The 23,620-nt window shown below is 47.4% G+C and overlaps 1 protein-coding gene across 1 annotated transcript; it reads right to left on the reverse strand.

The window, feature by feature from the left end:
- Positions 1-1,328: 1,328 nt before the first annotated feature.
- bod1l1 (biorientation of chromosomes in cell division 1-like 1) lies at positions 1,329-23,428 on the reverse strand. Its single transcript, XM_084469152.1, has 30 exons — positions 23,225-23,428; positions 22,848-22,972; positions 22,406-22,596; positions 21,749-22,258; positions 21,312-21,458; positions 19,570-19,730; positions 19,164-19,260; positions 18,741-18,867; positions 18,570-18,630; positions 16,175-18,473; positions 15,982-16,052; positions 15,613-15,727; positions 15,276-15,407; positions 15,147-15,190; positions 13,786-13,840; positions 13,608-13,657; positions 13,385-13,445; positions 12,512-12,564; positions 10,727-10,802; positions 9,109-9,152; positions 8,510-8,735; positions 6,976-7,040; positions 6,691-6,754; positions 6,404-6,468; positions 6,213-6,270; positions 4,734-4,792; positions 4,319-4,451; positions 3,007-3,127; positions 2,596-2,673; positions 1,329-2,245 (listed from the first exon to the last, which is right to left on the reverse strand). The coding sequence occupies exons 1-30, from the start codon at positions 23,339-23,341 to the stop codon at positions 2,122-2,124; spliced, it is 5,529 nt and encodes a 1,842-aa protein (XP_084325278.1). The 5' UTR covers positions 23,342-23,428; the 3' UTR covers positions 1,329-2,121.
- Between the last annotated feature and the right edge of the window lie 192 nt (positions 23,429-23,620).

The raw sequence follows: 23,620 nt of genomic DNA on the forward strand, positions 1-23,620 counted from the left end.
CCAAAAGAAACCATTAAACCACGACTCCTCCCTAGTGCCTGTCTCTATTTCGGTGCCTCTCGCCTGAAACCCTTCTGACGTTTAACACCTGTTAACTTTTACGTGTTGTGAGAGAAGCAGCTGAATAGGCGGCCATTATGTTCCGTGCCAGTCTCGTTGGCCATATCCCCAGTAGAGGAAAGACCACTCCCAACGTGGAGCCCCTTACCCACCGCCAATGGTAAGAGGCTCCACTGTAGGACAACCTCTGCTCAAACCCAATGGTACTTCCATTCCAATCCTCAGACGAAGGCAACCCCCCCCCCCCCCCCCCCCCGGCTTGGCGGTTAAACTGTATCATTAGGAGAAGGTCCCACAGTGCGCGTGTCCATCACGATTGCGTCGAGCTATGGCCAAGAAGGTTTGTTTTGTCACAAGACGTCAAGCCCAATCGTTCTTGAGTTGCCTTGGTGCTCAAACTCCCGACCACAAAAGTGATACTTGAGGATATAGGCCCTATAGGCCGATGTTATTTTTTTTAATAAACTGGAGAAAAGTATGGTCGGCACGCTAGCCTACAGGAAGGTACGGTAACCAGAAACACGTACGGTAATTGTTTCTAAAAAAATGTTGAAAGTTGTAATCTCTTTTTGGATTTTGTTCAAAGAATCAGTGTCATAACATCAGGAGTGTTCAGATTAATTGCCAATCAAAAACTTGACCAGGTCTGGTCCCCTATGTTGGTCCCCCCTCTCTAATGGTACCAATCTGTGAAATACTGCTGTTGGTCAGCCATAGGCTTACACTGGACACATGAACCATTCCATTATTTGTTTTACTTTGAGTAAGATATTATAATATTTAGGGCTTGTATTCCAGTACCAGTATAAACCTGAGAACACCTTCAAAGGACCGTTCCACAGTAATCCTACAGTAGGCTAATTCTAATTCCTGTATCGTTAGTTGGTCGTTTTTATCCTCAATTAGCACTCAGGAATGTCCTCTTTCCCGCCGGGATATGATTGGTTCGAAGGTTTGATTATGAACACATTGAAAGTCCGCACATCTAACAGGAAAGGGACCCTGTGACACACACGTCTGCATCACGCAATGCCTACTAAATATTACATTATACTCAATAGGCCTATGTCTTGTTATATTAACTTAATTTAGAAATTGTAATAGATAAAACTACATGACACACAATAGACATGACATTGTGAATGTAGTGCTCTAAAGTAAGTACGTTATAGGGTTAAACATTTGCAAAATATATTTATTTATTTTCATATTTCGTTTAAGTAAAAATAAATGTTTTATTTATTCACACAAATGACCCTTTTCAGACCTTGGTTACCCGTACAATAGAGTACAGTACATGCAATCTGTTAAAAAATGTACTTTAATCACATAAAACCAAAATGTACTGTATATAGCTCATCGTGTTCATATATTGTTGGCAAATACTGTTTTGCTATTCCAATGCACGTTTTAAAAAAAGTCATACTGAACAGAGAACATAAAAAATAAAACATGCTTAAAATTGGAGGAATATGTTTCCGTTACATTCACAGAATGAATAGTTATTATTTCATGTCCACAACAATGAATAAGTATTGACTCGCACCAAATAAAGAAAACATTTGAGGTCTCAAAGCTAACCAGCAAAAGTCGAACAGTCTCAAACCGATTCCAAACAAAAAGTCGGTTTCTAAGTGACACTTTCACACCCGCCTGAAAATCTTTTTGAAAAACGTTTTTTTACACGTAAGTTACACGTATTATTACACGTAAGACCCTTGATTGGTCCAAAAGACTCTCCTTCGCAGGGCATTACTGAATAAATGATGAAATGATGACGCCTGATCCAAACCATATGGGTTGTATGGCAGCTGAAGGGAAGGGAAGGTCTAATACTAACCAGAGAGCTTCAGCCACTCCACTCAGCAGTTAGAGACTTTAAGATCTGGTGTCCATTTGGTTCTCCCATTTGGTGTCCAATAGCAGGGTGGGGTGTTAGTTTGACACGGATGTGAAATAATATTTACAATAATAACAATACCGAATAATAAAACAGACAAAGCGCCATACAAAGTACAGCTAAAAGTAAAAAGGTAAAAAATGTCAGTGCAATGGTCTGTCTCAGCGCTTGGACCTCTTGGAGGGAGTCTCCTCTGGCCTGGGCCCCCCCCGGGTGCGCACGGCAGGGGGGCTGGCCTCGCGTTTACGAGCCCCCTTGGCTCCGGCGGCCTGGCCCCGCGTTCCGCTGTGGGGGGGGGGGGGGGGGGTCATTCAGTTTGATTAGTAATTGTTTGGCAACGAATACAGCTGTTGTGCTCTGTCCATAGATTTAAAATACACAGCGTTAAAATACCCTTCTCAATAATAACACATCATTGACGAGCTCCCTGAAGCTCTATTTTATCATCATACTTATGGGTTGTATCACTTGGTAAGACATCATTGTTATTTTCCACTCAAGCGATTGCACACTGTTCTACTCCCTAGACTTCCCGATATACAATCCCCCCTCGCCTCGATCTGAGCGTACAGAGAGGTGAGCGCTACGGACGCAGCCAGGCTCCACAGGGTCCCGGTGGACGGGGGCCAACTCACCGCGCCGTGCCGCTCCAGGACTCCTCCTTGCCGCCGCCGTGCCGGCTGGCGCGAGTCGACGGTTTGCTTGGCTTGTTTCTAGCAGCAACATAAACAGGAGGAGACGTTACAGCGCCGCCACTGGACCCCGGAGCCGCTGCACAGAGCCAACATGGCGACAGCGGCCAAGCGCTCTGTGCCATTTGTTTATCAGACGCCAAACATCCATATCAATATCAACAGCTTCTTGCATCCAGATGCGGGGTTAATAAACACAGGAAACGGTGCAGCGTTGATAGCCAGGCTACGCCTTGGCTTCAGGGATTGGACCGTTGAGGTGACCTTATCTGCCAAGGGGGTGGGTGTGTGTGTGTGTGTGTGTGTGTGTGTGTGTGTGTGTGTGTGTGTGTGTGTGTGTGTGTGTGAGAGTACCTCTCGGCCTCCATTCGAGAAGCTGACCGCGTGGTTCGGCTCTTGCGGTCCTCTTCCTCCTCGTCCTCGTCTTCCTCCGTGTTCAGCCCGCTCTCATCTGCCTTCTCTTCCATTTTGTCGGCTACCGAAGTTAAAACACCAAAGACATATTATATATATTAATATATATATATTCATATATTATATATTAATATATGACTGGCTGATCGTCGCCCCAACAGTTGATATGGAGTAAAGGCAGACGCTTTAATAAGACAAGAGGAACTTTGTTAATCCAAGATGACAAATTAGGAGTCCAGATCGTTTAGCACAACCATGAGTGCATTCTGAATATGGATGACAAGAGGATTAATCAATCATATAGTTATACAATTACGAGCACTTACAGAAGTCCAAGAAAAAAAGGAAGAAAGAAAACCCTTTTTTAAGATTTAAAACAAAACAACTGATATTGGAAGCCAGCTTGTACGCAACCACTTTGCTGAGGCAACAGTCATTGCTTGGGAAATACACTTTCTGTTGGTGGACCTTCAAGCAAATCACTAACAACTTCATCAAGAGAGGAATGGTGATAAAGGTGGTCTGAGGGCATCGGGGCGTTTGGTTCTGGGGTGGATCACCAAACAGAGTCAGCTGATCAGAGACACACATGAATACGTTCAGTAGAACCCGGGAGCCAGGAATACGTGTTGGCTGTTTGGGAATACATGCAGAGTACACAGTACAACACAGTACACAGTAGAACACAGTACCTGAGTCTGTGTTCTGAAGGCTGTACCTGAGTCTGTTCTGAAGGCTGTACCTGAGTCTGTTCTGAAGGCTGTACCTGAGTCTGTGTTCTGAAGGCTGTACCTGAGTCTGTTCTGAAGGCTGTACCTGAGTCTGTTCTGAAGGCTGTACCTGAGTCTGTGTTCTGAAGGCTGTACCTGAGTCTGTTCTGAAGGCTGTACCTGAGTCTGTGTTCTGAAGGCTGTACCTGAGTCTGTTCTGAAGGCTGTACCTGAGTCTGTTCTGAAGGCTGTACCTGAGTCTGTTCTGAAGGCTGTACCTGAGTCTGTTCTGAAGGCTGTACCTGAGTCTGTTCTGAAGGCAGTACCTGAGTCTGTTCTGAAGGCTGTACCTGAGTCTGTTCTGAAGGCTGTACCTGAGTCTGTTCTGAAGGCTGTACCTGAGTCTGTTCTGAAGGCTGTACCTGAGTCTGTTCTGAAGGCTGTACCTGAGTCTGTTCTGAAGGCTGTACCTGAGTCTGTTCTGAAGGCTGTACCTGAGTCTGTTCTGAAGGCTGTACCTGAGTCTGTTCTGAAGGCTGTACCTGAGTCTGTGTTGGCGGCGGCTTTGGGAGGCCGGCCGCGCCGGGCGGGCTTCTTAGGAGTGGTCTCCTGCTCCGCCCGCTCCTCCTCCACCTTCTTAGGAGTGGTCTCCTGCTCCGCCCGCTCCTCCTCCACCTTCAGAGAGGACAACAGCTCAGTGAAGATCTCCGCCGTAGCAAATGTTGGATAAAGTACTAGAAGGAACTAGAAGGAACTAGAAGAAACATTGTGAAGCGGATGATTACCCAGATGAGGCTCATTTAATGCTTATCAATCCTTTACTGGAAAATACAGTTATTGTAAAGAAACATATCAATAAAAAATAAATATATATATAAATATTATTTAGAGTTTCATTGCTGTTTATTTTGCCACATATAAATCGTGAATTCTTTGATATTTTGTGTGTTTGCGTACATCCGTCCTGATGTCACTGGAGCCTTCCTGTTCTCCTTTATCCAGATCTGGTTGGTCGCCTGAAAACCATCATATTAACATATCATATTAACATATCATATTAACAAACAGTCATACTGAACGGGACTTCTTATGGAATGTGTGTTAAAGTCTGATCCGTGGGGTTGAAGCACATTGGAACAGTAGTAGTAACAGTAGTTGGTATGGTATGGTAGTAACAGTAGTTGGTATGGTATGGTAGTAACAGTAGTTGGTATGGTATGGTATGGTAGTAACAGTAGTTGGTATGGTAGTAACAGTAGTTGGTATGGTATGGTAGTAAAAGTAGTTTGTATGGTATGGTATGGTAGGAGCAGTAGTTGGTATGGTATGGTAGTAACAGTAGTTGGTTTGGTATGGTAGTAACAGTAGCTGGTATGGTATGGTAGGAGCAGTAGTTGGTAGTAGTTGGTAGTAACAGTAGTTGGTATGGTATGGTATGGTAGGAGCAGTAGTTGGTATGGTATGGTAGTAACAGTAGCTGGTATGGTATGGTAGGAGCAGTAGTTGGTAGTAGTTGGTAGTAACAGTAGTTGGTATGGTATGGTATAGTAGTAACAGTAGTTGGTATGGTAGTAACAGTAGTTGGTATGGTATGGTAGTAACAGTAGTTGGTATGGTAGTAACAGTAGTTGGTATGGTATGGTAGTAACAGTAGTTGGTATGGTATGGTAGGAGCAGTAGTTGGTATGGTATGGTATGGTAGGAGCAGTAGTTGGTATGGTATGGTAGTAACAGTAGTTGGTATGGTATGGTATAGTAGTAACAGTAGTTGGTATGGTAGTAACAGTAGTTGGTATGGTATGGTAGTAACAGTAGTTGGTATGGTATGGTAGTAACAGTAGTTGGTATGGTATGGTAGTAACAGTAGTTGGTATGGTATGGTAGTAACAGTAGTTGGTATGGTAGTAACAGTAGTTGGTATGGTATGGTAGTAACAGTAGTTGGTATGGTATGGTAGTAACAGTAGTTGGTATGGTATGGTAGTAACAGTAGTTGGTATGGTATGGTAGTAACAGTAGTTGGTATGGTAGTAACAGTAGTATGGTAGGAGCAGTAGTTGGTATGGTATGGTAGTAACAGTAGTTGGTATGGTAGTAACAGTAGTTGGTATGGTATGGTAGGAGCCGTAGTTGGTATGGTATGGTAGGAGCAGTAGTATGGTAGTAACAGTAGTTGGTATGGTATGGTAGTAACAGTAGTTGGTATGGTATGGTATGGTATGGTAGGAGCAGTAGTTGGTATGGTGTGGTATGGTATGGTAGTAACAGTAGTTGGTATGGTGTGGTATGGTATGGTAGTAACAGTAGTTGGTATGGTATGGTAGTAACAGTAGTTGGTATGGTATGGTAGGAGCAGTAGTTGGTATGGTATAGTACGGTATGGTATGGTAGGAGCAGTAGTATGGCAGCATTGGTTATGTGGTCATGTTTCGCTCACCGGTGTCTGGGCTGTGTTTCTCCTCCTGCTGGTCATCTCCTGTCTCCTCGCTGGGCTCCTGTAGGGACAAAAACACAAGCTCAATGAACAGACGACATCAGGAACTCAACTCTTCTACTGCAGGGCTGAGAAACCTGTGAAAATACAGACATTATGCAGCAGTCAACAAAGGTCAGAAGGTGTGCACATACTGAGATTAAACTCACTGCTGCAGACTGCTGCGTGTCTTCACAACCTTCTGTCTTTGAGGGCTCTCCTAGAGAAGCAGTTAGGGGAAAAGTTAGGTGAAAAGAGAAACAAAGGATGAAACACAATTGTGATTCAATTGTGTCTCAATCCATTATGGTTTTAGCTGGCCAGCTGCCTGGCTAGGCTGGCTAGCGGACTAGCTCCCCAACCACACAGTATTGGTCTCTCTTTAAATACAAAGCCAGAGATGGGGACCAATGTGACCAGAGCTGAATTGAAGCCAGCTCACCAGTGTGGGAGGTAAGCCCAGAACCGGATGTCTCCACCGCAGCAAGGACTCCATGGTCCTCAGACTGAGGAGGGAAAAGGTATAAATAATGAGATGGTCATCATACCAGCTCCCACACCCCGATATTAAACTAAAGTTGTAATGATATTTAGTCTTCTAAATGGATTGTCTCTACTTCATTATCATTGTCATTATACACAAATGCGTTGCCTCAGGTGCATATCCGATAATAGTTACCTATTTAATATATTTAACAATAATACTAAAGCTGGGAAGAAACCAAACCTCTTTTTGGTCCAACAGGGTTTCTTCTTTCTCCTCATGTTTCTTCTTATCTTTCTCCGGAACACCTGGAGGTGAAGGAAGCAAAGTGTTATGCCGCTTTTCCACCGCCAGTACCTACTCGACTCGACTCGACTCGACTCGACTCGCCACGCCTTATTTGCGTTTCCATTGGCAAAAAAAGTACCTGGTACCTAGTACCGGGTACTTTTTTTTAGTACTACCTCCGTCGAGGTTCCATGCCAGCGGAGTAGGTACTTTTGTGTGACGTAAACAGGCTGCTGGTAACTGATTGGCCAGCGGCTGTAAATGGGAATATTCACTCAAGTTAAGTTGTGTCCGGCGTGGTTGGAGTCCACGAACCCGCTCCCGAGGGGGACACTGATCAGCGTTTCGCCGTGTGTGTCGCTCCTTTCCCGGGGCTAGTTAGGCTGCGCGTCGTTATGTGTGTCGGGCGTGGTTGTGTGTGTCCGGCGTGGCTGGAGTCCACGGACCAGCGTTTCGCTGTTTCGTTTCAGTGTCGTTCCTTTCCTATAGGGCTCGAGTTTCGCCTCTATCAACGTTACCGTATGACAACAATAGACGCGCAGTCATTGCGCTTTTTATTTTATTTTATTTCCCATCATAACCTTTCCCGGGAATCAGGAAATAGTCTTGATCAGATTCAGATTTCCCGGGAATCGCGTCTCCCGTGATTAAAACCTAATGACGACCCGCCCATGGTGGAGAGGTTCTTTTCTACGACCCGCCCACATTGAAGAGGTACTTTTTTAGATGGAAACGCAACCAAACCGAGTTGAGTCGAGGCGAGTCGAGTCGAGTCGAGTTGGTACTGGCGGTGGAAAAGCGGCATTATTCTCCTGATGAAAAGATCCCAACTTTAGGCTCGGCAAATCCAGTGATGTTCTGTTACATTTTATGTGCCCTTCTACAACCGAATTCTAAAAATGCTTAGGAAAGGAGCCTCGATGCATCCTTTAACCCTCCTTTAGCATAGGTTACTCCTGACCAACTTTTACGAAAGGAAAGGAGATATTGGTATCCCATAATCCTTTACGGCGGCAATAAAGCAACAGGCCACAGACTCTACGAGAAGACACGGCAAAGCAGAAGAAGAGAAGAGAAGAAAATAAAATGCCAACTTCACATTTAAGAAAGACTACTGGGGGCAGTTCATTTCAACATCAACATTAGTTTAGCCTCTTTTTGTGAATTGGGATTCAAATGGCCTCAAATATTCCGACTAAGTGATTCTCACTGTTGAGAATCACTCATTCAACCTGATTGAAATCAATACGGCAAGAACGCATGGATCAAAATAGCGTCTTTTCAGCACCTTTTCATCTCGCCTTGACCCGATGACAGTTTCCACAAAGGTTAAGGAAAGGAGGCATAAAGGTTAAGGAAAGGAGGCATAAAGGTTAAGGAAAGGAAGCATAAAGGTTAGGAGATTTGACCCTAGAGTTCCTCACGCGGTTGAAGCCCTGATACGGTTTAATTTCAATAGAGTCCCTAGCCCCGCTATGGAGACCCTTACTGGTGGAGGTGGAGGTGGTGGTGTCTTTGGCCTGGGTCGCTGGACGGCGCCCCCTGCGGGTGGGAGTCTCCGTCTTCCGCTCCACCTCCCTGGGCTGCACCTCCCTGGGCTGCTCCTCCCTGGGCTGCTCCTCCCTGGGCTGCTCCTCCTCGTGGTGGGGTCCGGCTCTGGAGGAGCGGCCGCGGCGTGGCGCTCTGGCCTCCAGCGCTCTGGCCTCTCCGGGTTCCTGGAGGTAAACAGAAGCTGAAGGGATTCAAGCGTCCAAACTGCTTTTAGGACAATTCATGAAACGTGATTGTGTAAATGTTAGAGAACCGATACAAACATATTCAGTTTCTAAGAATCAAAGACAGAAAAATGATAGTAAATTAAATCTCATTCATTAGGCAATAGGAATGAACCAAATGAACACAAACAGAGTATAAAACGGAACAACACAATGAACGTGAGCTAACCCGTCGCTCGAACAAAGAGCCCAAAGAGCGCTAAGGGCCCTGAAAAGGAGCAAGGAACTGAGCTCGTAAAGCAACCAATTCAAAATGGAGGCCAAACCACCATGTGTTCGTAGTGTTTGGTGGGATTTTATTTTATTTTCCTACCTCGACAGACGGTTGCTCTTGGCCGTCCTTTTCCTCCTTCTCAGCTGAAATCGGTAGAAAGAATAAAAATGATTACGTTTGCATGTATTTTCACAGGGAGGTCAGGTATTTTCATCTACTCCAGCCGCGCTAATGACAACGTTTAATAATAAAGTACCCTTTTTGTTCAAGTCCTCGTACCGGGAGGGAAAACTATGACCAGAAGAGGTCAACGACTAGTTTACGACTAGCAGTGAGGAAGCCAAGCCCTCAAAGCGGAGGGAGACTGGAGACTACTGCGGTGGGACTGATGTCCTTCTAGAAAAATAACAGCAGCATTTTTCTCACTTATGTGAATAACTAAAACGTTATTCAGGTAGTTGTTAATAGAACACAAATTAAAACGATCAATGTGTCCGGTTGCCCTCCTATGATTCATGGGACATTTTCTACAAACTCTTTTAAAGTGACACATAAAAGCCTGTCAGTGACATGCAGACCTATATGAGGCAGTGCTAACTATATTAAAGTCAGTGGCATCAATTAGAATTAAGATGGATTTATGTGAATTACAAATAACTTAAAAATAATGACATACAACATCTACCATACAACTACCCATACAACTAACTATACAACTACTACTACCAACTCCAGTCATCCCCACCAAAGCACATGACTTGTGCTATTTTCTCTTTGCTTGTACAAGTGCTTTTTCCTATTTTGATCCGCTCTGTGCCTCACTTTGGCCTCACCTCCACTGCAGTCTTCCTGCTTTGCTATATATATATATATATATATATATATATTTAACTAAATCTTTTTTCCAGACCTGTGCAGGTCAATGCAGAAGTGCCATAGCTCATTTAATAGGTCATTTCTCTTTGATATGATCGTAAACATAGTAATCTATGCCCTTTGATCACCGTTACTGAAATAAATCCGTAATTTAGAGAAAAAATATTGTAAATTAATATGTTTTTAATAAACACTATGTGAATGTTCCACTCTGCTGCGAATGCAGGTGGCGTTATTGTCATGACAACGCACTGAGACGTCACAACCAAGGGGTGAGCATGTGTGGAGCCGCGTCCTTGACAGTGTATGAATGTAGTAACATAATAGTAGACCTATAGTACCACAGTCCTTGACAGTGTAATAACATAATAGACCTATAGTACCACAGTCCTTGACATTGTAATAACATAATAGACCTATAGTACCACAGTCCTTGACAGTGTAGTAACATAATAGACCTATAGTACCGCAGTCCTTGACAGTGTATGAATGTAGTAACATAATAGACCTATAGTACCACAGTCCTTGACAGTGTAGTAACATAATAGACCTATAGTACCGCAGTCCTTGACAGTGTATGAATGTAGTAACATAATAGTAGATCTATAGTACCACAGTCCTTGACAGTGTATGAATGTAGTAACATAATAGACCTATAGTACCACAGTCCTTGACAGTGTATGAATGTGGTAACATAATAGACCTATAGTACCACAGTCCTTGACAGTGTAGTAACATAATAGACCTATAGTACCACAGTCCTTGACAGTGTAGTAACATAATAGACCTATAGTACCACAGTCCTTGACAGTGTAGTAACATAATAGTAGACCTATAGTACCACAGTCCTTGCTGGAGGAGGATCTCTGCATTGAAAGCCTCCGCTTGCGGGTCACTCTCCCCTCGGCTTTATCTTCCTGAAGAACCAAATGAATAGAATTAGGAATGAATATCAGGTGGAGCAGATTATCATTTACTGAATCACAGTCGGGTACATTATGGCACATTTCCACCACAGGGTGCGGGTCGGTTCAGTCTGCAAAGGTGCGGCACAGGTCGCGTTTCCACCGCCAAAAGCGGGCGTGACCCGGACTGAGCCGTGATGAGCCGTACTCGTCTCACGGTACTCCTCCGTTGGGGTACTGAGACGTCTGAAAGGGTGCCGGCAAGTTTGAGCTACACACGCCGTCTGTTGATTGGTCGACAGAATCACTTCAGTGCGACAGGGGGATAACAAACAAACACAGTACCCGCGAGGTATTTCTGGACAACAGTGAAAGCTTTGTTTATTGAAGAAAATGTCGCGCAAAAGTTTGCCATCCTTCTTGGACGTCCTACATTGTTGCTCTTTGTTCATTGTGCGCGTTCTTCTTTTTCATGGATTTATTAACAGGCTACACTGTGTCGGGCTGCTATGAGATCACCATGCTTACGTAGCTGCCGTGGCTATCACCGTCGGGCTTAAACCCCGCCCACCATAAGGGTACAGTCATCTTAAACCCCGCCCACCATAAGGGTACTGTCTTAAACCCCGCCCACCATAAGGGTACTGTCTTTATCCCCGCCCTCCATAAGGGTACTGTCTGCTTAAACCCCGCCCACCATAAGGGTACTGTCTTAAACCCCGCCCACCATAAGGGTACCGTTTTAAACCCCGCCCACCATAAGGGTACTGTTTTAAACCCCGCCCACCATAAGGGTACTATCAGCTTAAACCCCACCCACCATAAGGGTACTGTCTTAAACCCCGCCCACCATAAGGGTACTGTCGGCTTAAACCCCGCCCACCATAAGGGTACTGTCTTAAACCCCGCCCACCATAAGGGTACTGTCGGCTTAAACCCCGCCCACCATAAGGGTACTGTCTTAAACCCCGCCCACCATAAGGGTACTGTTTTAAACCCCGCCCACCATAAGGGTACTATCAGCTTAAACCCCACCCACCATAAGGGTACTGTCTTAAACCCCGCCCACCATAAGGGTACTGTCTAAAACCCCGCCCACCATAAGGGTACTGTCTTAAACCCCGCCCACCATAAGGGTACTGTCGGCTTAAACCCCGCCCACCATAAGGGTACTGTCTTAAACCCTGCCCACCATAAGGGTACTGTCTTAAACCCCGCCCACCATAAGGGTACTGTCGGCTTAAATCCCCGCCCACCATAAGGGTACTGTCTTAAACCCGCCCACCATAAGGGTACTGTCTTAAACCCCGCCCACCATAAGGGTACTGTCGGCTTAAACCCCGCCCACCATAAGGGTACTGTCTTAAACCCCACCCACCATAAGGGTACTGGTGGTGGTGGAAACGCGCGCTGTAACTCAGCTGGGCTAAACCTGGGCTAACCCTGACCACTGGGCTGAGGCGTGCTGGTCTGAAGCGGACCCGCCGGTGGAAATGCGCCATTAGGGTCCTGTCTAGCTCACCTTGTCGGGCAGGGCATTACAGTGTACACACACACACACACACACACACACACACACACACACACACACACACACACACACACACACACACACACACACACACACACACACACACACACACACACACACACACACACACACACACACACCACCCCTATGGCTACTCCAAGGAATAATAGAATAATTTGAAGATATTGACCTTCTGGGACGGGTCGGCTGTCGTCTCCTCCTCCTGTTGGTCTGAGTCAGACACTGGAACAGAGAAGACAACCCACAACAAGCCACGTTGACGATGAGAAAACTGATTGATTGTTGTTTGATTTCAACTGATGGTTTGTGATCAATATTTAACCTGTGAATGGTGCAGTATTGCCTCTTGAATGAATGAATGAATGATCACAGCTTCGATCACAGCATCAAAATTTCAACAAAACAAATTCAAGGTAGTAACAAATACTATACAGCTGGTCGAAAAGGGTTGCGGCTGAAGCAAAGCTTATAGCTGCCGCACCCTCATTTCTCATTTCATTATTAAAAACCATAAGCAGTCTGATCGGAATGTCGCATATACATACACCCCACACACATACATACATATACCTACACAGTACGTCCCCCACCGACCATCCTATATCCACAAACCTTCACAACTCAAAAAACAAAACAGGTCTAAATTTCCTAGTTTACATTACACATCCCATATCAATCCTATAGCTAAAAAACAGTCAGAATCAAACAAACAAGAAAACTTCATGTTTGTTGCAAAATGAAGTTAATTATTTCCCTTTGTTGCTCTCTACATTTTCACTTCTGTACTTTTCAAAAATATTGTTTTTAAACATTGTTTTTAAATGGGCAACATTTTTACTATCTTTAATATCTTCTGGTAAGCTGTTCCAAAGTTTCACTCCACAGACAGATATGCACATACTTTTCAACGTGGTACGAGCAAAAGGTTGCTTTAACTTCCCTCTCCCTCTTAGGTTGTACCCTCCCTCTCTTTCCCCAAACATTTTTTGGATTTTTCCTGGAAGTAGATTGTGCTTTGCTTTATACAACTCTTGACACTCACCGCTTTTTTCCGCAGTCTTGGGATCATGTTGATGCCTCGGGTCCGGAACATCACACAGCGTCTGGTAAGACGAGATACACACAACAGTCAATCAAAAGGCAGATAAACATGTGGTTTGGTTAACAATCGCAATTATAATACAACATAGTCCATATCACATTCACCTCCTTTAAAAACAATTAGTCAAATACTCGGTTTGAACTACTACTAAAAGATGACTTACATTTTGTGTGTCTTTTGTGACCCCCTCTCCCTCCAGCTCCGCTTCAACGGCTAATAAAAGCAGAACATGTAATTAATAATAATGTTTTGCTGATTTGGATAATCCACTATACATGAAGAAAAAATGGTAAAAGTTAGATTTTGTGCAGAATAAGGAAAGGTCAATCATAGCTACTTGCCAACATTGTCAATGTCCACCGTCGCCTGATTTTCCCCAACCTCCATCTCCTCCTCCTATTGGACAGAAACAGACCGCTCAGAAATACAACCCCGCAAAACAAAAAGAGTAAAAATAGGACTGCAGTTATAGGAGAGATTTTCTAACCTATGGCAACTCAAAGCGCTTTACAATTAGCGCTCACATTCACCCATTCATAAAACATATTCATACACCAAGCGGTGTCAATCATACAGCAAACAGCCCCCCAGCCTGGAGGGAGCAGTAAGGGTAATGAGGGAGCAGTAAGGGTAATGTGGTAATGAGGGAGCAGTAAGGGTAATGTGGCAATGAGGGAGCAGTAAGGGTAATGTAGTTATGAGGGAGCAGTAAGGGTAATGAGGGAGCAGTAAGAGTAATGTGGTAATGAGGGAGCAGTAAGGGTAATGAGGGAGCAGTAAGGGTAATGTGGTTATGAGGGAGCAGTAAGGGTAATGTGGTAATGAGGGAGAAGTAAGGGTAATGTGGTAATGAGGGAGCAGTAAGGGTAATGTGGTTATGAGGAAGCAGTAAGGGTAATGTGGTTATGAGGAAGCAGTAAGGGTAATGTGGTTATGAGGGAGCAGTAAGGGTAATGCGGTAATGAGGGAGCAGTAAGGGTAATGTGGTTATGAGGGAGCAGTAAGGGTAATGAGGGAGCAGTAAGGGTAATGTAGTTATGAGGGAGCGGTAAGGGTAATGTAGTTATGAGGGAGCAGTAAGGGTAATGTGGTTATGAGGGAGCAGTAAGGGTAATGTGGTTATGAGGGAGCAGTAAGGGTAATGTGGTAATGAGGGAGCAGTAAGGGTAATGTGGTAATGAGGGAGCGGTAAAGGTAATGTGTTTATGAGGGAGCTGTAAGGGTAATGTGGTTATGAGGGAGCGGTAAGGGTAATGTGGTTATGAGGGAGCAGTAAGGGTAATGTGGTTATGAGGGAGCAGTAAGGGTAATGCGGTAATGATGGAGCAGTAAGGGTAATGTGGTTATGAGGGAGCAGTAAGGGTAATGAGGGAGCAGTAAGGGTAATGTAGTTATGAGGGAGCAGTAAGGGTAATGTGGTAATGAGGGAGCAGTAAGGGTAATGTGGTTATGAGGGAGCAGTAAGGGTAATGTGGTTATGAGGGAGCAATAAGGGTAATGTAGTTATGAGTGAGCAGTAAGGGTAATGTGGTAATGAGGGAGCAGTAATGGTAATGTGGTTATGAGGGAGCAGTAAGGGTAATGAGGGAGCTGTAAGGGTAATGCTTCTCGCTCAGGGACCACTTAGCGAGGAGGAGCTGAAGATCAAACCACAGAAATAACGGCTAGTGGAAAATAAATGCATCCACGCACTGCAGCTCACCTTGGCGCTGATCTCAGCACCCACCACCTCTGGCTTGGGTTCCCCTAAAAGAAGAAGAAGGATCAGATAACAGCAGTGAAAAGGAAAGACTGGTATTCTCCTTTCCTTAATATACACATCATGCCTTACCGGGTTGGCTGGAACGTTCAGACTCTACTGACACTGTGGTTGGGAGAGGTTCAGGACAGAGCAGCTGGGTGTTGGCGCTGGTTTCTGCCTTTACTTTGGTCTCCAGGTGTTCGGTCACAGCTTCTCCTGCAGCTGAAGCAGTGGTCCAATGTCAATCAAAACCCTTTGAGTCCACAGGTGAGCACACTGACGCACCGTGTCCCTCGCTAACCCTAACCCTTTTTAATCACAGAAACCATTTCACCAGCAGTTAACATCAACATTTTATTATTCTGAAAAATGCATACAAGATGATAAAAAAACATACGCACTAATCCATCAAATCAAAATCTCTTACTGTTTATTCCCACTGCCGGTGACAACAGGCGGACTGTTTCCGCTTCCATCTCCGGATCTCCGAGCTTTTCCTCACCTAAAGGAGTCGGAATCTGGTCGGACTTAGTTTGATCAACCTATAATAGAAAGAATAGAGGAACGGTAAAAATACATTTATTTAATATTATACCGCCAACGTTCAGTTCAGTTAAATTAAAGATGATATATTTGACGTTAATCATCATGATCTTCTTTAATGAAATACTTTAAATTGTATTTAATCATGTAATATATTGCATTATTACAAAATGTTCAAGAAGCAATTGAGAATGACCACCAGATATATTCTGGTGGCCCGGTGTGGCTGCAGGCTAACCCTGACCCTGCTCACCTCTGGGACAGGGGGAGGCGCTCTGTGCTCCCTGAGAACTACTGGTTCTTTCTCTGAACCATCACACGCATCTGTGGAAAGAATGTTGTACAAGTTAAGAATAAATTAATTTAATTAATTAAAAAAGGGTTGTATTCAAAAAAATAAATACGTCCTTAAAAGACAATTTCAAAGCAGAATATTGTGAACGTGCCAGAGCTGCGGGCCTTCCCGTCCTCCGCCTCGGTGACCCGGTCCGGGGAGACCAGGGACGGCTCTGCTGCAGCCTGGGGGTCGACTCCCGCCACAGGGGGTGCATCAGCGGCAAGACACTCCCCTCCGTCCCCAGCAGCGGGTTCGTCCCCCTGAGGGACCAGCCCCTCTGTGGGGGGGGCAGCAGGAGGAGGGACCAGCCCCTCTGTGGGGGGGGCAGCAGGAGGAGGGATCAGCCCCTCTGTGGGGGGGGCGTCCCCCTGAGGGACCAGCCCCTCTGTGGGGGGGGCAGCAGGAGGAGGGACCAGCCCCTCTGTGGGGGGGGCAGCAGGAGGAGGGATCAGCCCCTCTGTGGGGGGGGCGTCCCCCTGAGGGACCAGCCCCTCTGTGGGGGGGGCAGCAGGAGGAGGGACCAGCCCCTCTGTGGGGGGGGCAGCAGGAGGAGGAGGAGGAGGGACACAGGCGGCCATGATGCTCTCGGGGTCCATGGACAGGAGGGTCAGCGCCGCCTCCGTCATCATCTGGATGTCGGCATCCTCTGCGTCCGCCCCCCCCGGTGCCGGAGGGGCGTCCCGGGGCAGCAGGGCGTCCGCTGAGGTGCAGATGTCCACCAGGGTCAGCAGAGGGTCCGCCCCCCCGCTGGGTGCCGGGAGACCCTCCAGGTCTCTGAGCCGCGCCTCCGTCTCTCCCTCATCCGGCTCGGCCGTGATGTCGCTGAGGGCGTCGTACGTGTCGTCTGGTGGGGCGGTCGTGGTGGTGGGGGCGGCCGTGGTGGTGGGGGCGGTCGTGGTGGTGGGGGCGGCCGTGGTGGTGGGGGCGGCCGTGGTGGTGGGGGCGGCCGTGGTGGTGGGGGCGGCCGTGGTGGTGGGGGCGGCCGTGGTGGTGGGGGCGGCCATGGTGGTGGGGGCGGTCGTGCCGGGGGTCACCGTGGTGACGGCAGGATGGAGGTCGGCGCTGGCGTCCTGGAAGAGCGCCGGTTTGTTGGCTGGCGTTTCGTCCGCCTCGACCAGCGGAGAGGGAAGCGGGGACGCCACCGCCTTGTCCAGCTTGTCGTCGCCCTGGTGACCCTTCATCGTCTTCTTCTTCGTCTCGGGCCCGTCGTTGTCCTTTTTGTCCGGGATTCTGTCTCCCTTCTCGGCTTTCCTCTTGGCAGCCCTGCGGGTGTCCTGGTGTTTCTCTGGAAGCGGCTCTTCCGGGGCGTGCCGGTCTTCCTTTGCGCTCCTGTCCTTCCCTGTCTCCTTGGCGGCGGCGGAGGCGGCGTGTTTGCCGACCGGCAGGACCGCTTTACCTTTGACCTCGACGGCCGGAGCCTTCTTCTCACTCTTGGACGTCGGACTCTTCAAGTCCTCCCTAACCTTCGACTTGGACGTCTTCTCAGTGACCCTACCCTTCTCCGTGACCTTTGACCTCCGGGGATCCTTGTCGGCCTCGGAGCAGGCCTTGCTGCCGGCCTTCGGGCCCTCTGCGTCCCCCTTGGTGCTCTTCTCCCTCTCGCCGTCTTTCCCCTCCGTCTTCCCCTTGGGCTTCTCCCCCGGCCGTTCCTCGGAGCAGCTCTTGGAGCGTCTCAAGAGCTCCTTGGGAGGCTTCTCCTTCCTCTTGGCGCCGTCCGCCTCCACCTCGCTGCGCTCCGGCCGCGAGGCGCTAGCCATGTCCGGTGGGAGCGACCCCTTGGGGTTCTTCTCTCCTTTTGGCTTCTCCTTTTCTCTGACCTTCTCCCTCCCCTTCTCCTTGTCTCCCTCCTTGTCCTTCTCTACTTTGAGGGGGTCCGTGAAGGCCGCCTTCCCTTTCTTGGAGGACGGGGGGTCTTTGGACGTCCCCTCGTCCGGCGCACCTTCCAACACGGACCCTCTCCCTTCCCTCACCGCTCCCGGCTTCTTCTCACCTTTGACCTTTGCCCTTTTCTCCCATTTTTCCTCTGAACCTGTGGTTTTGGCGGAGGGAGCCTCCTTCTGCGACGCCTCGCCCGCTTGGGCCTCGGCTCGACTCTTCTCTGGCTTTTGTTTGGGTTTCGCGCGCTCGTCCGACACGCTCCGATCCTTCTCCTTGCGCTCTTTGGAAACAGAGTCTTTCCGGGAATGCCGGTCGAATTTCCCGGCGGGGCGGTGCTTGAGGGCCTCCTGGGAGCCCTGCTCCAGCTCCAGGATGAAGGAGTGCGTGCGGCTCTTTTCCGAGCTCTTCTTGGGCTCGCTGGAGTCCTCGGAGACGCTGCCGCTGTGCCGTCGGCTTCTCTCCTCCAACGACTGCGACTCTTTCCTGATGGACTTTGGCTGTAGGGGCTTCAACACTGACGATTTCAATTCCTAATTTTTTTAAAAGAAGGAAAAGGGTTGGGATCAGATTGATAAACAATAGTTAAAAAAGGCTGTGTGTTAAATCAGTGTTTCATTTGTTCTTACTCTCTTTGAGCCGTCGCCAACCGAGTCAGACTTCTTCCTGCTTGAGGTGTCGCCCTCTTTCCTGAAGGAAAGAACAATCCATTAGTCGATCTAATAGAGTGCATCACACAGCTATGTAAACACAGGCTCAGACAGACACATTCAAGTCTGTACACAGTCCTGGACACACACCGTGAGTCCAGTTTCCTCTTCCTATTAAGGGCCATTTTCTTTTCCAGAACTTTCCGTTCTTTGCGTGCCTGCTTGGCCTGGGGTTCCTCCGTGCTGGGAGAGTCGCTCCGCTGTTGCCTCCTCCGGGCTAGTGGGATTAAAAATTCACTTTCAGTCGACCAGGATCACAGCACATTGATATAGTGAGGCTTAAAGGGGAACCGTTCTAATAATATATAATTAATAATATAATATACGAGAGTACTGCTTCCTGCGCGTCTTGTGACACCATAAGCAGGGTTCATGTGGCAAACGTGTGGGCTCTGTGTAGCACAAGGTGTCTCATGGACTCATTGGATCACAAGGATCCCTAGAGGACGATGACATCCAGCCTCCTCCAGGTTCTACAGCAGAGCCACAGAGGAAGGTCCAGTGGATCCCCACCTTGCAGTTCGGCCTGTGCTGCTTTCTGCTTGCGCCGCTCCTCCATGCGCTCCCGGTTCTGTTGTCTCTTCAGCAGTCTGTCCTCCTTGTCCTTGGCCTAGCAGAGCAACCATCAGTTCAGAGAGCGGCTCACACTCTGCTCACGCACAATACAATCCCTAACCCTAACCCCTAACCCTAACCCCTAACCATAGCCCCACCCCTAACCCCAACCCTCACCCCAACCCCAACCCTCTAACCCTAACCCTCTAACCCTCTAACCCTAACCCCAACCCTCTAACCCCAACCCTCTAACCCTAACCCCAACCCTCTAACCCTAACCCTCTAACCCCTAACCCCAACCCCTAACCGAGAGTAAGAGAATAAACTCAAAGTACGCAGACAACACATAGGAGGGGAAACTTACTGCACATCTGCGCCGCTCCTCCACCGTGACCTCGTCGTCTGAGTCGCTATAGTAACGGGAGTACAGGAAGGGCTTGTGGACGTAGGCCTTGCGTCTGGGCTTCTGCTCCTTGTCGTCCTCCTCTTTGTCTGCACTCGCTTCCTTATCCTCTCCTCCTTCTCCTGGAGTTTAAGGCAAAATAAAAAAGAAGGGTTCAGCCATGAGAAGAAAGGTTACCTTAGAGGAGAATTTCACCGGTAGAGACATGAATCTGTATTGAAAGTGGGTTAGATATTTAGTCCAATAGAAACATAAATGTCTAATTTAAAATGTCGAGAAAAGGCAGACAGTGACTTTTTGGTGCTTGTGGATTGAAGACGACAACTCCCACAATGCCAATCAGCGTTCACTCCCTGAGGGACGTAACATAACAGCCAATCAGCGTTCACTCCCTGAGGAACGTAACATAACAGCCAATCAGCGTTCAATTCAGCGTTGAACGCTGATTGGCTGTTCAGCGTGAATTGCAGCAGGTGAAGGTGATGGTTGCCGTTTGCGGACTCCCGGAGCTCTATATCTAAATAATATATAGGTATCTATATAATACAATATAATATATAATATCACGACCAAAACTGTTCGCCTTCAGATGATATTATGAATTAAAGACTGCGTCGGGTTCTCGGACGTCTCTGGTACTTCCACAACAAGTGAAGACTCGTAGTGGCGGTTATCTCGGTCAGACCGAGTGACCGGCACAATTTGGATGTGCGGGTCGGGTCGGACGCCTGAAGAGAGCGGGTCGGTGGCGGGTTTTGCGATGGCGAGCGAGACTTCTCCGTGCTGGATATTCAGGCTGTTATTCAGGAGCGAAGTCAAATAAGAACGTCCACAGTGGATGATGTGCTTTTATTGCACAGCAATCTAAAGCACCACGCCAACACCAGGTAAGTGTAATTCCCCGGCGTTCCATCTAATGTGTCTAATTTTCCTTCGGTTGCAGGTCGGGCTTCAATATCAATTTATAGTGGGTCTGGTCGGGTGCGGAATGTAATTCGTGGGTACGGGTGGGTGCGGGTTTGCAAAATAAGACCAGTGTATTGATTCTCGGCCATGGTGGAGCAGGAATTGGGGAAAGAAACTTTGGCTTTGACTCTCTGAAGTCCAGATTGAACCACAACTTCAGATTGATGTGGAAGGACCTGAGACGTCGGAGAACCCGACTCAGTCGTTTATTCATAATATCATTCAGGCACACAGCTTTTGGCCGTGATATTATATATTATATTATAGATGTCTATATATTATATTATATTATTTAGATATAGAGCTCCAGGTCTCCCGCCAGAGCTCCCGGAGTGTTCTAGAATATCTTATAGAACACGGCCAAAAGCTGTGTGTGCCTCCGGATGGTATTATGAATAACAACTGCGTCTCTGGTACAACATCATTCCTTCTTTAGCGCTTGTGTGATCTACCGGTCACACAGTAACGTCAACATCCATACCATAGAGCAAATTGTACACCGGTGTACTCTCTATACCGTTTATACCATACACCCCTAAGTCCCGCCCACTGGAACTAGTGCTTGTAGTTTTTAGAAACCCCCGCCCCCTTACACTTCCTGCTTTAAATGACGCAGGGGAAAATGACGGAATGAGGGGACCATTCAAAAATATGACTGGGTTACTAACTATACAAAGCTTAATGCAAATGATATGAAATAAAGCTAAATATGAGAAGGAAAATGCAAAGAGACCGACCATCAGACAGAAGCTCGCCCTCCTCGGAGGACTCGGACGGCTGCTCTTCATCGCTGTCTTCCTCGAGGGAGGACAGGTCGCTGGTGTGCACGGAGCTCACAGTGATGTCACTCAGACCCTCCAGGTCGGAGTCCTCCAGGGAATACTCTGCCGGGAAGAGACACGTTACATCAACTGCTTCCTACTGCTGCCTATAAGTGCTGTGGTATGATAATAATAATATGGACACAAATAAACCAGTACGGAATCTATGATATATAATAGTTATAATAGATTAATACACATATAATAATATGTGCCTTTTCCGACTGATTTCTAATTGCTTGTTGAATTTTTCACTTCAATTCACCATGTAATGCAATTTTTACACCAAAACAAAATAAAGGCATTGAAGTAAACAAAGTAAATAACAAATAAACGCTTGACTTGAGCCACACCTTCCTTCAGCCTCTCCCTGGCCTTCTGCCTCATCTGATTGGGGGATTTCAACGAGTCGTCATCCTCCAGCTTCTCCGCGGAGGACATCCCGGTCCGGCCGCCTGCCTTCTCCTCCTCCGCCAGCTCGTGGCCTCCTGCCTTCTCCCCCTCCTCCCCGTCCATCTCCTCCTCTTTCGTCCTCACCTCCCCCGCCTCTCCCTCCTCCTTGCTGGACTCCCCCTGAGACTCCTCCGTCTTGATGTCGACCGCTGAGATCTCTAGCGCCAGTTGAGCTTCCTCTACCTCATCGGTGGCCTGTCCCTCTGGGCTGGGGACCCCCTCCTCTACTAGGACCGTGTCCTGGTCTCCCTTCTCCCCCAGCTGCATGGACTCCTCTGAGGGGGGGCCCCTGCGGCCCTTCTCCCCGCTGGGGCCGGCCCAGGAGCTGGCCCCCTGGTTCAGAGAGGTGATGGTGTCCAGGATGGACATGGCGTCGCTCGCCGTGGTGGTGGGCGGGGCGGCCGACGGGACTGAAGATAAGGGAACATGTGGTGTCATGACACAACACAGTGTCATGACACAACACGGTGTCATGACACAACAACAACGTGTCACAACATGGTGTCATGCTCAGCCTCATGTCAGCCGGGACTGAAGCCATGCTGAACACATCCTACCTTGCTCCAGAGCACTGCTTTCAGGTTTAACATCAGCATAGGAGGCTGGGAGGGGAGGCTCCTCGCTGTAGCTGCCAGGGGACAGGAACTCCCGGACCACTCGCTCCACCTGCGGCCTGAAGGTGTGGTTGATCTTAGGATCGACCACCTGGGCCACAATCCGGTCAACTCCCTGTTCCAGCATACCAGACCTGAAAAGGAAAACTCTAAATGAATCTACCACTACATGTTTATGATTCACGTGTGATTGAGAATGAACACACGAAAGGTATTACCATTTCTCTTTTATTAGAAGTACATTTAAATGTACTTATTTTACGTCGCTTTGGATAAAAGCGTCTGCTTAATGCCCTAAATGTAATGTATGTTTACATTGTAGAATATACATTCACTCAAGTGAAAGAAGATAAAAGAACATGGACAACAGGGACGGGTCACTTACTGTAGCACCAACTGTCTTATGTTGTTCCTGAGCTGGTTCTTGTTCAAATGAGGACTCCATGTGTGGTTGGAGAGGTGGTTGGAGACAAAGTTGTCAACTCTTTGTTTCAGATTCAGGTAGGCGGGCTGTAAACGACGGCAGAGGGAGAACCGACATTAATATATTAATTTATATTAATATTAAACACACACGTAGCGTCCCGGTGATGCGAGGCAGCGGCTTGTTAGAATCACAGCTTCCACACACCGACACTGAGGAGCTCGCGGGTTTTAGAATAGACCAAAAAAAAGTTTGCAAATACTTGACCAATAACAAAGCGTGATATAACAATATAACGTAATATAACAATCTAACCCTTACAATTGACTGAACGGTACCTTTGTATCCACGTCTGCCAGGCAGTCCCTCCTAAACTGGTCAAAAAGACCCTGCGTTTTTAAATGATTGACGATCATAGAGACCAACTGCGGGTCACCGGGTGGTAAACCAGCCATTTGGCACTAATTGTAACCAGGTACAGTTAAGAACAATTAAAATAACAATAATAGCTTTCCTATTTCATTCGTAAACATTCAAATCGAGCACCCGGATTTCTATTATGGTTGTTCAACTTCGAAACCGTCTCTGACCCGGAAGAAGAAAGCACTACGACTATTCCCCCGATGTTTGGCGCCGCCTAGCGGTGGATTCATGACGGTGACTCTTTCAGATGACGACGACGTAACGATGTTATACATTTAAACCCGTATATGCATCATTTCGAACCAAGGCTA

The sequence above is a fragment of the Micromesistius poutassou genome (genome assembly GCF_964030765.1).
Source record: "Micromesistius poutassou genome assembly, chromosome: 6".
NCBI classification, from domain to species: Eukaryota; Metazoa; Chordata; class Actinopteri; order Gadiformes; family Gadidae; genus Micromesistius; species Micromesistius poutassou.